Source organism: Heterodontus francisci, chromosome 8 (assembly GCF_036365525.1).
Source record: "Heterodontus francisci isolate sHetFra1 chromosome 8, sHetFra1.hap1, whole genome shotgun sequence".
Classification (NCBI taxonomy): Eukaryota; Metazoa; Chordata; class Chondrichthyes; order Heterodontiformes; family Heterodontidae; genus Heterodontus; species Heterodontus francisci.
In genome coordinates, this window is record NC_090378.1 from 84,775,315 (window position 1) to 84,791,928 (window position 16,614).

Consider the following 16,614-nt stretch of genomic DNA (forward strand, 5'->3'; position numbering starts at 1 on the left):
AAACTCAAAAGTGAAAGTAAAACAAATTGAAGCAATAGAACTTACATTCACAATACCAGAGAGGTTTGGACACATGGAAAGACCAAATCAAACCCAAAATTTTTACTCTGGTGAAAAAGATTTCTGAGATACAGAATTGCTTCCAAATTAGACAGCCAGTCTGAAAAGCAGAGCAATTTAATACATTTTTGTGTTCCATTAGGCTAGCAGATGATGTTATTGCAAGACAAGGCACTCATGAATCATCTTCTAAATTTGATGAAGTTTTAAAAGCTTTAGATTTTTGTTTTAACCTGTAGAGCAATAAGATTTTAGAAAGAGCAAGATTCAACAGAAGGGTCCAGAAACTAGGCAAAAGAGTCAATGCTTTTATCAATGACCTTTACAGACTAGCTGTAGAATAAAACAGAATTGATAAGAGACTGCATTGTAGTAGGTATTGCTAATGAACCCCTGTCAGATTTATTGCAGTCTGAAGTAGACCTCACCCTGGACAAAGCTATTGAGTTGGAGAGATAAGCAGAGGTCAGGAAGAACAACAGAGCAATCCTGAGACCTTGGTTCAGGAAACCTCCAGCAACTGTACAGTTCCTTAAGCAGAGAGCTGTAAAAGAAGCACCAGAAAAGAAGGTACTCTGGGTGGGGTGGGGCGGGGTGGGGGGGGGGGAGGCAGTGAAAGACACCATTAAACCCTGCCAGTAATGTGGTGCCAAAAGTACCCATAGGTGCGAACAATGTCCTGCAAACAAAGCAGATTGCTTCCGCAGTGAGAAATTAGGGCATTTTGGTAAAATGTGCCAAAGTAAAATCTCTACTCGCACAAGTTCAAAAAAGCATTCAAACATAGAGTGGTTAATGAAGTTCAACAACTTCCATCAGGAGTGAAACCAAAACACTTTCTTGGTGAGAGCAATGATTCTAATCAGGCATTTTGTTCTGCAGATATATATATATCAACACATTTTCTGCAACCAACAGAAACTCTGTTACATGGCCCAGGATGGATTGAACTGGAAGTTAAGAGGAAGCTACAGGCAACACTCCTGTACAAGGGAAAGAAAATATTAGAAACACTGTATGTTCTAAGCAATCAGGAATTCTCTCTCTTAAGTAAAAGAGCTTGTATTGACCTTCATTTTATAAAGAAAGTGGAAGAAGTTAAGCAACAAGAATCCAGCAGTCACTTCAAAGAGGAATTCCCGAAATTGTTTACTGGTCTAAGGAGACTGAAGACTGCATATAGTATTACATTGCGAAAAGATGCTAAACCAATATGTCTTTTCATGCCTAGGAAGATTCCACATTCACAAATGAAGCTAGTCCAACATCAACTAGAAGAGATGAGTCATTTCTCCTGTCACTGAACCTACAGAGTGGTGTTGAGGAATGGTTCCAGTTCCTAAACCTAATAGTGATCTTCGCATTTGTGTAGACTTAACTCAATAAGGCTATGGCATGGGAAGTTCATCTGATGTCCTCAGTGAACGAAAGTTTGACAAAGTTATCCAAAAGTATTGCCTTCATGAAGCTTAATGCTAATAGTGGCTTTTTGCAAATTCCATTGGATAAGAAGTCAAGGTTATTGACAACCTTCATTACTCCATTTGGAAGATTTTGTTTTAACCGTCTATCACCCAGTATGATGTCAGCACCGGGGCTACTGCAGAGAACTATGTTGAGTATTCCACAGGGCCCTGAAGGTGCAATATGCCATATGGACGACATCTTAGTCCATGGTAAATCCGATGAAGAACAAAACCTGAGGGTTAGAGTGGTTTTGAATCATCTGCAAGACGAAGGCCTTACATTAATGAGAAATGTGAGTTTTCAAAGACGTCCATTTGTTTTTAGGACAAATTGTCAGCAGTAGCAGCATAATGGTAGACCCACAAAAGACGAAAACCATTAGCAAATTCCCACTTTTTATTTCTGTCCAACAAATTTGTCATGTGCAGATGCAAGAATGCATCTACATCTATCAATATTGTAAGCAATGTTGGCTGCAACAGAGCAACGCACCAAGGCTCCTTTGTACAGCACCTTCCAAACCCGCGATCTCTACCCCCTATAAGGACAAGGGCAGCAGTTGCATGGGAAAACCACCACCTGCAAGTTCCCCTCCAAGCCACACACCATCCTGCCTTGGAATTATATCGCCATTCCTTCACTGCCACTGGGTCAAAATCCTAGAACTCCCTTCCTAACAGCAGTGTTAGTGTATCTACCCAACATGGACTGCAGCGGTTCAAGAAGATGGCTCACCACCATCTTCTCAAGGGCAATTAGGGATGGGCAATAAATGCTGGCCTAGTCAGTGATGCCCACATTCCATGAATGAATAAAGAAAAAGTCACAAGGCTAAGAAGATGAAAATCATCTTCGAACAAAGAAGACACTTTATCATAGTGGATGATTTGCTCGTGATGAGAGACTGGTGATTCCAGAGTCACTTTGGGTAGACAACTTGGAGAAAATACACCAGGGTCACTTGGCCATAACTAAATGGCGAGCACAGCCTCAGGTGTCCGTGTGGTGGCCAAGAATATCAAAAGATACAGAAGAAATGATTTCAAATTGCCATGTATGAGCAGTTCAGGATCAGAGAGAACCCCTTATCTCAACCCAATTCCCAACCAGACCATGGGATTGTCTGGTGATGGATCTGTTCATCTTTAATGGAAAATCCTATCTGATAGTAGTCGATTATTTTTCAAGGTGGATCGAGGTTAAACGTATGTACACAATAACAACTGAAGCAGTCATTCGAGTGTTACATGAAATCTTCAAAACGCATGGTATACCTGATCAGAAAGTGTCCAATAATGGACCACAATTTGGAAACAATTAATACACGCATTTTGGGGAAAACTGTGGATTTGTACATCGAACAAGTTCCCCTAGATATCCACAATCTAATGGAGAAGCTGAGTGATCAGTCTGAACTATTAAAGCACTGTTAAAGAAAAATCAAGATTTTCAAACAGCAGTTCTGAACTACAGGGTGGCACAATGGCGCAGTGGTTAGCACCGCAGACTCACAGCTCCAGCGACCCGGGTTCAATTCTGGGCACTGCCTGTGTGGAGTTTGCAAGTTCTCCCTGTGTCTGCGTGGGTTTCCTCCGGGTGCTCCGGTTTCCTCCCACATGCCAAAGACTTGCAGGTTGATAGGTTAATTGGCCATTATAAATTGCCCCTAGTATAGGTAGGTGGTAGGGAAATATAGGGACAGGTGGGGATGTGGTAGGAATATGTGATTAGTGTAGGATTAGTATAAAATGGGTGGTTGATGGTCGGCACAGACTCGGTGGGCCGAAGGGCCTGTTTCAGTGCTGTATCTCTAAACTAAACAGAACTACTCCATTGTTGTGCAGATCAGCACCAACCGAACTGTTAAAGGGAAGAAAACTTAGAATGCAACTTCCAATCCTACCCAAGAAGTTAGTTCCAAGGCTACAAATCCATGGTGATCAAAGAGTTCAAGACAGAGAAAAGTCTTACTGAAAGAAACAACCCCATAATTATAATAGGAATTACTGTACCAGGACCAACTGAAGTTGTCAGTAGGACAAAAGGTATGGGTATGAGACCAAAACAGAGAAGGAGTAATTGTCCAGAGAGAGGTGAATCAACAGCGATCTTATTTAGTGAAAACTTCAGAAGGTACTATAAGAAACAGAAGGAATCCTATTCTTTCAACTTAGGTTTAGTTTAGTTTAGTTTAGAGATACAGCACTGAAACAGGCCCTTCGGCCCACCGAGTCTGTGCCGACCATCAACCACCCATTTATACTAATCCTACACTAATCCCATATTCCTATCACATCCCCACCTATCCCTATATATTTCCCTACCACCTACCTATACTAGGGGCAATTTATAATGGCCAATTAACCTATCAACCTACAAGTCTTTGGCATGTGGGAGGAAACCGGAGCACCCGGAGGAAACCCACGCAGACACAGGGAGAATTTGCAAACTCCGCACAGGCAGTACCCAGAATCGAACCCGGGTCACTGGAGCTGTGAGGCTGCGGTGCTAACCACTGCACCGCCCATATTCTATTCATCAAAAATACCAATCGGTCATACATTTGCATGAATCAGATATTGAACCTGAAATTCAGAAAGCACTGGATTCTACAAACCAAGAAACAAAAGTTCAGAGAAAAACTACTAATCTTCAGCGTCTGAGAACAACACTATCAGGGAGAGTTGTGAAGCCTCCTGACAGATTGAATCTATGAAGTCAGAGACTTGGGGGGTAAATGGGGCAGTATGTAAATAAAAAGTGAATGTATGTAAATATATATATTTGGATAAAAACTTGGGGGGAGATGTAGTATAAGAGTTTGAAAGGGTTAATGCTGAGAGAGTGTAAAGAATACCTCCTACCATGATGATGTAAAAGATCATATGTGAGCGAGACTTGAAGATGGATGCAGTGTGGCTTTAGAGGAGTCACACAGACTGGTGTGAAGCTGTACATAGTTCTAATGTAATAAAGTTTCTAATTACTCCAGACTAAAGAATCTCTCCAAGCTAGACTGACTAAGCATATTAAGGTGGCAGCATACCAAACAAACATACAACAGGTTGGGGCAGTCGATAGTGTAGAGACAGAATTTGGGAAAATATTGCTGGTCCTAACAAAGCACTATTGGAAAATATTAGTTCTGTTATACAGAAGATTTTAGAACAACAAACCCTGCTCCCACCTGAATCAGTGAAAACATTTTAGGTTAAAGAGGACGCAAAATCAAAATGTATTCCTATGGTCAGTAGTCATAAAGACATAAACAGTAACTCCAGCTGTGGACGCTATAAAATGGGTTCGACAACACAAACTGCACCATGCAAAGGGACCCATTTAACAAAAACACAATTAACAATTTAAAATTCACACATTTAGATACTGCCTGTGAAATACAAAATGTCATTTGTTAAGATGTCACAAAATGGTTTCTGGAAATGAGTGATACCTGCATGTACATTCACCACTGCACTCTGGGGACTTTTGCAGATGTTGTCCGTTGCTAGAACAGAGATTGTATAATATTCACCACACTGCAGGTGTGGGATTTGAGCCTTTGTATCGCTTGTGTTGAATGAAGCTGTGACTCTTTGACTATCTCGAGCGGTCACAGTGTATAACATTGCTCCATTGGTGTCGTCCCAGGAGAAGGATACTGCATTCGAATCACAGTTCAGCTCAGCTTTTAAATTCTCAGGAATGCACGGTGCTATTTAGAAAATACAAATGAATATCAATTCTTTCTCTGTCCTGCAAATATCACAACAAATAAATGTGAAACTATTTCCATGGTCGATAATATTTAAGGATTAATAACGTTACCAGTTTGGATTTGGACAGAAGTACTTGAAATGCCATTCCGGCTATAACTCAGTGTTGTTACTGTTATGTTATAGGACTGTCCACAGTGTAAATCCAGCATTTCATAACGTGTCTCTGTTGTGTTGTGTGAGTGTGTGTGTCCATCACTGCCTTCAGCAGTTACATCGTATGACATCGCTCCATTAGACCGTCCCCATGATACGACTACTCGATTAGAATTACAGTCCACGTTCACAATGATCTCATCTGGGGCACACGGTGCTGCAGAAAGGGAAATATAAACATTCATATAAACTGGATTAAAGTCAGAAATCCTTTTGGAAAGATTGGGCTGAATTTACTAGCCCTCCGACGTCAGGGGTTATGTGGGGGGGCCTGGAAAATTCTCTGGGAGAGGCCCACTACCACCCCCGACGCTGAGAAGGCCCCGGCGTGGCAAGGCCTCAGTGCAGCATCCCACCACCCCCACCCCCCCATTTGGCAGTGGGGCCTTCATTTTAATATTAAAATTAAGTTAAATACATGCAAATTAACTTACCTTCTCCCAGCAGCCATCCCACGCCGATATTCCGGCTACCAACACAATTATACATTGTGATTACTCAATCCAGCTGTTATGTATTATGGCCAACAAATTTCAGCTCAGTGCTCTGGGTCACTACGGTCTGTACCCAGTTTGACACTTGGAGTCTCCAAGTGTTTTCTCTGAATGTTAAATTTTTGTATCAATGATGCCAGATGGGCATAGAAGGACGCTGATCCCGAAATCTTTAGGTTATTGCTCTATCCACAGTGGCCAGTGAAGGTTGCTGTGGTGCAGGCTGAACGGGGATGAAATCAGTGCAGCGTGGGGCTACTCTCCTGCCACTATCTACAGGAGCACCCTTGAACCCCACTGAAGGATGGCAGCTCCAGAGCAGCAGGCACAAAAAGCAGTTCATTTAGGCTGGCAGGACAGTGGTTCTGTGCCCTGGTTTAATTTTGGCTGATAATTGGTAAGGTCGGCGTTGTGTTTGAGCTGGGTTTAATTTCGATATCCGATTTAACTCTGTGCAATGCAGATACCACACTGTGTTAAATAACCAACTGGTTTATTTAAAGCACATTAACATTAACTATAAAAGATCTTATAGATTGGAGCACATGTCTTCACAGCAGCCTGTGTCTGTGTGACGGTTTCAAAATGTCTCCCGGAAGCTTCCAGAAACCTCCAACAATTCCACTTCTGTTCTCTAGCTCCACCAGAGGTTTAAGCAATCAAACTGATCAGTCAAACGCTATATTTTTCCCCCTTTTGACTAAAGACACAATTTTAGCATTAACATATCCTAAACATCAAACATATATACATCAGATTATTTCTTAGCATTCAACTTGTTGGTTTTCTCTAAGTAAAGAGATAGTCATTGAGATAGGAAGGTCTCTTAGGTCACTCCGTTCAGCCTCTCCTCTGTATCAATTGTCAGCTCCTGTGTGATTTGAACACTGTTTAGAGAGGCTCACCTTGTTACGATGAGGTCCAGCTGGTGCCAACAATGTGATCTTGGGTGTCTCCATGAAACCTGGTGATAGGGTTTAGTTTGAAAGAATGAATTGGTGATGCAGAGGTTATGATAGGTACACAACTCCGGCAGTCTCTGTCCATTCTCATTCATCCTTCCAATGCCATAGCGCTCAAGGCAGGAGGGCCATCAGTCATGGTTGGCCCCAAACCTGGCGTTAAAGTCCCCAGCAGGAACAAATGTTCGGCATTAGGAATGCTACTAATGATATTATCGAGTTCCTCATAGAACTGATCTTTAACTTGAGGTGGGGAGCAGAGTGTTGGGGCATAGATGCTGAGTAGATGTATTGGACCAGAGGCGGTGAGCAGTCGGATGAACAGTATGTGTTCCGAGCCATTTGTAGGTGGCTCTATCATGCTGAGCAAAGAGTTTCTGATGGCACAGCCCACTCCATGCTGTCTTGGTTCTTCTGGATCCCTGCCCTGCCATAGAAGGAGTAGTCTTGCTCCCTTAGAGATCCGCTCGCAGGGAGGCGTGTCTCCTGAAGTGCTGCAATGTCCACATTGAGTCTACTGAGCATGTTGTTAATGATGGCGGTCTTCTGAGAGTCATCGATTTGTGTAAGCTCTTCCGATAGGCCAGGACACATAGTTCTGACGTTCCAGTTTGCAAAACAAAGGGCTGGTACCTGCTTTCCTTTTTTTGTCATGCTGTTTGGTGCGGTATTACAATCCACTTTTCGGACAATGATCCTAAGCTCCAAGCACCCATTGAAGCAGGTGGTCTGTGGTGGGACAGAACCTTTAGGACTGGGGGCTGCCTGGTTTGAGGCGGGCGGTAGCTGTCCAATGAGGTGGCTCGCTCCTCGCTTCCCCCCCGCTTCTCCCCCCACTCCGCTCACTCCCCGCTTCTCTCCCCCACCCCCCCCACACTCTGGCCGCTCGCTCCCTGCTTTTACCCCCCTGATCGCTCCTCACTTCCCCCCCCCGCTTGCTCCCCACTTCACCCCATCCGCTCGCTCTCCACGTCCCCCCCACCGCTCGCTCCCCGCTTCCTTTAATTTACTTCATTACTAGTTAAGACTTGTTCTATAATAAACTGATTATTTTGTTGTTCATTAAAGAAACCTGTTTAGTGTGTTCTATTCTGGGAAAAATAGAGTGTATGATTGACTGTATTAGTAAGTGGGAAAATGTAAAAATATATGCTGTGACCTGTGGAGAAGCGGGATTAGATTAAACAGTGCACTCTTCCTGCCTCGGTCATAACACAATCAATAGTATGAACTTATTTATTCCCAAGAACTTTATCTTTTTGTTTTCATGCTGTTCAGGGTAGGCCACGCACAACTGTTATTTTGTCTAATGGAGTGACTCCTGACAACACAGAGCAGTGCACGCGAACATTTGCTAGCTCACCAGTATGAATGCGCGCATGTGTGCGCTGACGTTACCAGGCAATGATGTTCTCTCCCCTCAATAGCCACGATCACCGCCTCCATTCTCCCAAAGAGTACCCTGTTCCATCGCACCATCCCCACTTCAATATCTGCTTTCAATTTCCTGCTCCAGGCTACTTGCCGCTCCATCCCGCCTCGCCACTTCATCCCCTCGGCCGCTCGCTCCCCACCTCACCGATGCTTCCCCTCAGCCATTCGCTCCCTCCCTTGCTGCTTCCCCACTCGGATAATTGCTCCCTGACATGCTACCCGAAGAAGCGGCGGGGGTGGGGGTAGCCGGGAATGAGCAGCCCAAGTGGCAAGGCGGGGAGATGGGGCAAGCAGGAGCAAGTGGCTGAGAGGGGGGAAGCGGCAAGGCGGGGAGTGAGCAGCTGAGAGGGACAAGCGACGAGGCCTGGAATGAGCGGCTGGGGGTGGGGGAAAGCGGGGAGATGAGCGACTGAAGCGGCAGGGCGGAAGCAAGTGGCCAAGAGGGGGAAAACAGTGAGGGTAGGAGCGAGAGGCAGAGGGAAGTCTATGGTGAGCGAGCGGCTGAGGGAGGGGGGGAAGCGGCGAGGCCGAGAACAAGCAGCTGGGGGTGGGGAGGAAGTGGGGAGCCAACAGCCGAAGTGGCAGGGTTGGAGAGTGAGCGTCCGGGGGGTGGGGGGAGCGCTGAGTCCTGGAACAAGCAGCTGGTGTTGGGGGGGTAAGCAGGGAGATGAGCAAGTGCAGGAGTGAGTGGCTGAGGGGTGAGGCGGGGAGCGAATGGCGAGCAGAGGGGCGTGGGAGGGAGCTGCGAAGAGAAGCGCAGTGGCAGGAGGGAGCAGGGTACTGTTGGGGATGGGATGGAGGCGGCAATCGCAGCCATTGAGGGTTTTGGTTTAATTTGCTTTTTGGAAGAAATTGAGCAGCGCCATCTTTATTACTGGCAGCTGCCTGAGACGTTGCAAACAGTGACGTTTCAGTCGATGAGGCTGCATTTGCTCATGTGCCACTACAGCGCCACCTAGTGGTTGCATTGTCAGCAAACGCAGCCTTTGTTGAAACTACTGTTTTTCTCTTCCTGAAAATAACTGTTGCTTTCCTATTGTTTAAACAGGAGTCAGTTCTTACAGTATTTGATGACCCTTGAACTACAAGCCAAGACAATGGATAACCTTGCACATAGGTGGTCAACTACGGTGTGGTATCAGAAGATGGAGTTTAATTCTTTCTTTCTCTTTCTTTGGCCTCCTTATCTCGAGAGACAATGGGTAAGAGCCTGGAGGTGGTCAGTGGTGTGTGGAGCAGCGCCTGGAGTGGCTTTAAAGGCCAATTCTAGAGTGACAGGCTCTTCCACAGGTGCTGCAGAAAAATTTGATTGTCGGGGCTGTTACACAGTTGGCTCTTCCCTTGCGCCTCTGTCTTTTTTCCTGCCAACTGCTAAGTCTCTTCGACTCGCCACACTTTAGCCCCGCCTTTATGGCTGTCCGCCAGCTCTGGCGAACGCTGGCAACTGACTCCCACGACTTGTGATCAATGTCACAGGATTTCATGTCGCGTTTGCAGACGTCTTTAAAGCGGAGCCATGGACGGCCGATGGGTCTGATACCAGTGGCGAGCTCGCTGTACAATGTGTCTTTGGGGATCCTGCCATCTTCCATGCGGCTCACATGGCCAAGCCATCTCAAGCGCCGCTGACTCAGTAGTGTGTATAAGCTGGGGATGTTGGCCTCTTCGAGGACTTCTGTGTTGGAGATACGGTCCTGCCACCTGATGCCAAGTATTTTCCGGAGGCAGCGAAGATGGAATGAATTGAGATGTCGCTCTTGGCTGACGTACGTTGTCCAGGCCTCTCTGCCATAGAGCAAGGTACTGAGGACACAGGCTTGATACATTCAGACTTTTGTGTTCCGTGTCAGTGTGCCATTTTCCCACACTCTCTTGGCCAGTCTGGACATAGCAGTGGAAGCCTTTCCCATGCGCTTGTTGATTTCTGCATCTAGAGACAGGTTACTGGTGATAGTTGAGCCTAGGTAGGTGAACTCTTGAACCACTTCCAGAGCGTGGTCGCCAATATTGATGGATGGAGCATTTCTGACGTCCCGCCCCATGATGTTCGTTTTCTTGAGGCTGATGGCTAGGCCAAATTCATTGCAGGCAGCCGCAAACCTGTCGATGAGACTCTGCAGGCACTCTTCAGTGTGAAATGTTAAAGCAGCATCGTCAGCAAAGAGGAGTTCCCTGATGAGGACTTTCCGTACTTTGGACTTCGCTCTTAGACGGGCAAGGTTGAACAACCTGCCCCTGATCTTGTGTGGAGGAAAATTCCTTCTTCCGAGGACTTGAACGCATGTGAAAGCAGTAGGGAGAAGAAAATCCCAAAAAGTGTGGGTGCGAGAACACAGCCCTGTTTCACGCCACTCAGGATAGGAAAGGGGTCTGATGAGGAGCCACCATGTTGAATTGTGCCTTTCATATTGTCATGGAATGAGGTGATGATACTTAGTAGCTTTGGTGGTCATCCAATCTTTTCTAGTAGTCTGAAGAGACCACGTCTGCTGATGAGGTCAAAGGCTTTGGTGAGATCAATGAAAGCAATGTAGAGGGGCATCTGTTGTTCGTGGCATTTCTCCTGTATCTGACGAAGGGAGAACAGCATGTCAACGATCAATCTCTCTGCACGAAAGGCACACTGTGCCTCAGGGTAGACGCGCTCGGCCAGCTTCTGGAGCCTGTTTAGAGCGACTCGAGCAAAGACTTTCCCCACTATGCTGAGCAGGGAGATTCCACGATAGTTGTTGCAGTCACCTTGGTCACCTTTGTTTTTATAGAGGGTGATGATATTGGCATCGCGCATGTCCTGGGGTACTGCTCCCTCGTCCCAGCACAGGCATAGCAGTTCATGTAGTGCTGAGAGTATAGCAGGCTTGGCACTCTTGATTATTTCAGGGGTAATGCTGTCCTTCCCAGGGGCTTTTCCGCTGGCTAGAGAATCAATGGCATCACTGAGTTCCGATTTGGTTGGCTGTATGTCCAGCTCATCCATGACTGGTAGAGACTGGGCTGCATTGAGGGCAGTCTCAGTGACAACATTCTCCCTGGAGTACAGTTCTAGGTAGTGCTCCACACAGCGGTCCATTTGTTTGCGTTGGTCAGTGATTATGTCCCCTGATTTAGATTTGAGGGGGGCGATCTTCTTGATGGTTGGCCCAAGAGCTCTCTTAATGCCATCATACATTCCTCTGATGTTTCCGGTGTCAGAGGCCAGCTGAATATGACTGCATAGGTGTTGCCAGTAGTTGTTTGCGCAGTGCCTGGCTGTTCTTTGTGCAGTACTTCTGGCTGCTTTAAGTGCTACGGATGTTAACTCGCTGGGGGCTTTCTTGTAGTTCAACAGTGCAGTGCGCTTAGCGGCTATGACAGGTTCCAGCTCTTCATTATGAGGTTGAAACCAGTCTGCAATTCCCTTCGGACTTTTGCCGTAGGTGGTCAAAGCTGACTTTAATTAATATACTGTATAACCTAATTGATGGCAGGTGAGAGACACCATCAAAGGATGTGTCAACAGCCTGGACAGCTTCAACGTGCCTGTGAGAAGAATTTGATAAGGTCTCATGGTTGTCAGACCTTTGTTTTGAGAAAGTCTGGATGGAAACCTCGGGAAGCTGGAATGGAGCCAGAAATTGGTCTTAAAGGGGCACAGCATCCAACGTTCAGGGCTAGTCAAACACTGAAGACTACATTGCCGGAGAGACTGACTGGGCAGTCCACCCCCGTGCAAGGTTCTCTGGAGACTTCGTGATGTATGTACCAAGGGGGAACAGTACCATTTTAGGAAGCTGTTGTGAACAGACTAATTTGGGGTTATAGCAGTGTGCTATAAGTTTTTACGTCTTTCTATACTCTTTTCCTTCCTTTCTTTTTAATAAAGTTATCTTTCCTTTCTAAGTGAGACTCCACAGGGGACTCTCACGCACTACAATGTCTGTTTTGAGAGTTTGCTGTGAGTAAATTGGCTGCTCAGTTTCACAACACTTCAAAAATAATCTCTTAACTGTGACGTGTCTTGAGATATCCTGAAAAGATAAAAGATGTTATTTAAAGGTAAGATTTTTTCTTTCTATATTACCTGTCTGAATTTCATAACTGGAGTCTTGGATGCTGCTGCAGTTTTCACCCAATGCGAGTGCAGAGATGTTGTATATTTGGCTGCAGTGAAGATCTGGGATTAGACAGTTTGTTTCAGATGTGGTACAGGTGGCTGTGTGTCCATCACTCCCCTCTGCTGTTGCAGTGTACGACACTGTGCGATTACTCGGCTCCCATGTTACAAAGGCAGTGAGAGTCTCACAATCAGCTTGTACATTCCGAGGGGGGCATGGTGCTTTTGGGAGGAGAAAAGAGAAATGAGACGTCATAAAATAATTATATCCATGCAGAGTTCCAATGGGAAGCATAGGAACATAGAACCAGGAGTGAGTCATTTAGCTCCTCAAGCCTGTTCTGCCAGTCATTTAGATCATGGCTGATATGTATCTTAAACATTTACCTGTGCATAGGTTCCACATCCCTTAATTCCCTTACTTAACAAAAATCTATAAATTTGAGTTTTGAAAACTTTAGTTAACCTAGCAGCAACAGCTTTTTGGGGAAGAGAGTTCCAGATTTTCACTATTCTTTTTGTGAAATCATACTTTCTGACATAATCCCTGAATGACCTAACTCTAATTTTAAGTCTATACCCACTTACTCTGGATTCCCCAACTAGGGGAAATAGTTTCTCTGTATCTGTCCTATCAAATCCTTTAATCATCTTGAACACCTCAATTGGACGTCCCCTTAATCTTGAGGGAATACAAGCCTAGTCTGTTCAAAGTTTCCTCATATTTTAATTCTTTTAGCCCTGGTTTATTCTTGTGAAACTGTGCTGCCCCACCTACAAGGCGAATATATCATTCCAGAGGTGCAAAACCCAGAACTGAACACAGTACTCCAGATACGTTTTAATCAGAGCTTTATATAACAGTAGCAATCTTCCACTGCTTAGTATTCCAGCACCCATGCGATAAAGGTCAACATTCCATTAGCCATTTTTAATTATTTATTTGTACCTGTGCATTAGTTTTTAGTGATTTCTTATCTGGACCCCTAGACCTCTCTGCTCCTCCAAAGTCCCGAGCTTTTCACAATTAGAAAATACTCTTATCTATCTTTCTTAGCTGCCAAATGGATGACCTCTCACTGAACCTCTTCTACCAGTTTTGCCCAATGGTTTCCTTTGGTATGAAATTTAGAAAATAAACACCTAACGAAGAGATCCCCAATAACCGTGCAGTACTGCCTGTGTGGAGTTTGCAAGTTCTCCCTGTGTCTGCGTGGGTTTTCTCCGGGTGCTCCGGTTTCCACCCACATGCCAAAGACTTGCAGGTTGATAGGTTAATTGGCAATTATAAATTGCCCCTCGTATTGGTAGGTGGTAGGGAAATATAGGGACAGGTGGGGATGTGGTAGGAATATGGGATTAGTGTAGGATTAGTATAAATGGGTGGTTGATGGTCGGCACAGACTCGGTGGGCCGAAGGGCCTGTTTCAGTGCTGTATCTCTAAACTAACTAGATTCCCATTCAGAAACACTGAATTCAACATGGATTATAATTTCTGATTGGGGCGTTTGTTTACAAGTTTCTTGAGAGGCTGCCCCATAGCAGAAGGGAAGAAGGGAAAAACCTCCATTTACAAAGAAAGCCTTGTGATTGTTATTGCAATATGTTAAAGATGGTAGGTCGATAGAACCCTAGAGAACAGTGCATTCAAATTCTCTTCTGAATGAGGTCACTATAGAGAGGAAAACAAGTGTCACAGTGACCTTCCAAATTACTACTGTGACCTTCCTGGTCCTCAAACCTTATTAAAGTTCTTGATACTGTACCAGTGTAATATTTCCCAGACATCTTAAAGTTCTTTAGAAATTTTACCTGTTTCAGTTTCAAAAAAGGAAGTGTTTACACTCTGACAATAACCATCCATCGCTTTTACAGTTATCAAATATGTTTGACTGCAGTGCAAGTCCATGAATTCACAGCTTGTCTCAGTTGTGTTACACAGTGTCACATGTCCATCTTGCCCTTCTGCTGTTGTAACGTACCACAGCGCACCATCACTCTTCTCCCATGTCACTCTCGTATTCTTGGTGTCACAGTTTAGATTGGTGTAAATATACAGGGATGCACATGGGGCTGCAAAATATCAAAACACAAACTGACGGTGACAGGGCAAGAAATATTTACAATCCAAAACACTCAAAACAGGAAATCACCGTAATTATATCGGTGCTTCTGTACAAGATTTAATTTACTTATATATTTTCTTTTAATCAGTAAAATCCTCTAACATATTTGACTGCACCTGTTGGAATAGGTGCTAGGGAAAGTTTTGCCTCTTTTTAAAGCATGAGGTTTCTCTTTTTTGAAAATAAATGGCTTAATTTCACTCAAAGTTGGCACTGGTTCATTGAGAATTACAAATAAATATCTAGCCACCGTAGTGTATTAACATTAAGGCATTCTTTTATTATTCAGTTTTTGAGCTGTACTAATTTGTCATGTGTTTCTATGGTTACAGTTTTGGCTGTTGTATTTACAGTCCTTCTCCACTTTCATACTGGATGACACATGGAATGTAGCTGATAGAAAGGGTCAACGATGCCCCTCGAGCAAGGAAAACAGGGAGGAAATTGGACCCATTGTTTATAAAGAAGAATGACGTTGATGTTTGATACACCATTACAGAATCAAACATAGCAAAAATGCAGTACATGACCACTTCAACAAAAATACAACACAGCGAATCAGTTTTATTTAGACAGCAGTCCTCTAAGATACATATTATCAATGTCATCACCACTCCCTGCAAGGGCATCCTGTGTTCCATTCTATAAAGCTCCATTTCACACAGAACGCCTGTCATGCTTCTCCTCCAACGTCTCCTCAATCCAAAAGCATTTCCTACATTACATCAGTGACTACACTGCAAAAATACTTCAGTCACTGTAAAGTGCTTTGGCATGTTATGAGGCTGTGAAAGGCACTATATAAATAAGTTTAAAAAAAATTTTAAATCCCATATGGTCTCACTCCATCCTACTTCAGAAAACATTTTAGCTCCTTATCCCAATTTTCAGTGTCTGCCTTCCTGATTCGTTATTATTTTGTTCTTCCCTCCCACCCCACCTCCCCTTTCCACCCACTTGTTCTGCATCACCATTGGAGACTGAGCATTCAGCCATCATGGACTTGCTGAGTGGAATTCATTTTGACTTGTCACCTCTCTAACTATCATCAAAAGACTCCTTCAAACTTTTCTTTTAGACTTTGCCTTCAGTCATGACTTCTCCCAATTCCTGTTCAGTATCCACATTCCCTGTCCCCCAATGAGGTGTTTTGGGTTGTTTTACTATGTGGAATGTTCTATATAAATCAAGTTGTCATGAAAAATTGGTGGTGCCATTTTTGAATCATCCTATTCCACACACAAGACTTACCAGTACTGAATTCAAATACAGAGCTTTGTGAATTGTCGCATACACGGTCCAGTGCTGTTACAGTTAAATTATACATCTGTCCACAGTGCAGATCGGTTATTTGACACTGTCTGTTGGCTGTATCACATGATTCCATGTGCCCATCACTTCCTTCTACTGTTGCAGAGTATGACAATGCACCTTTAGTGTGGGTCCATGACACAGAAGCATCGTTTGTGTTACAATCCAACTGGACATCGAGATTCTGTGGGATGCACGAAACTGAAAAGAGAAAAAAAGACCAGATGAAGAGCATTTTTCCAGTAGCTGCTCAACTTTATATAATTGTTTTCTAACTGAAATATTCATGCAAATGTGTTTGAGAGTTTTTTTGGAGAACAGTGTTTTGGACAGCGCAGAAATCAGGGTTATTGAGATTGATGCAGAGATTAGTGACATGAGAAAATGCATTTCTCTTTAGTTACCTGTTTTCGTTGTAATGGAAGGACTTTCAGCAGTGTCACATGAGTCATCGTGTGCATGAACTGTGATGGTGTAGGTCTCTCCACAGTTCAGGTCAGTGATATCACATAATGTATCATTAGCACTGCAGTGTTGCACATTGCTTCCTTCTGCAGTTGCAATGTATGATATTGCACCTTCACTTAACTCCCATGAGACTGATGTATATCCAGCATCACAGTCCATGTGAGCATCAACATTCTGTGGGACACATGGTACTGAAAAAAGAAAATTCATAAACAGCACGTACTGGAAAAACACCGAGCCACATAACTGTCTATAAAGATGTAAAAATG

General features: G+C 44.2%; 1 protein-coding gene across 1 annotated transcript in view; it reads right to left on the bottom strand.

Annotated features, from left to right (window-relative positions):
* The window catches only part of LOC137372562 (receptor-type tyrosine-protein phosphatase beta-like), a 62,322-nt gene that overhangs the window by 45,428 nt on the left and 280 nt on the right, over positions 1-16,614 (bottom strand). Inside the window, exons 2-7 of the mRNA XM_068036486.1 lie at positions 16,282-16,536; positions 15,818-16,078; positions 14,253-14,513; positions 12,407-12,661; positions 5,353-5,613; positions 4,979-5,239 (exon numbers count right to left, since the gene is read on the bottom strand). Of these exons, the coding sequence (XP_067892587.1) occupies positions 4,979-5,239; positions 5,353-5,613; positions 12,407-12,661; positions 14,253-14,513; positions 15,818-16,078; positions 16,282-16,536 (1,554 nt within the window). The remainder of the gene's footprint in view (positions 1-4,978; positions 5,240-5,352; positions 5,614-12,406; positions 12,662-14,252; positions 14,514-15,817; positions 16,079-16,281; positions 16,537-16,614) is intronic.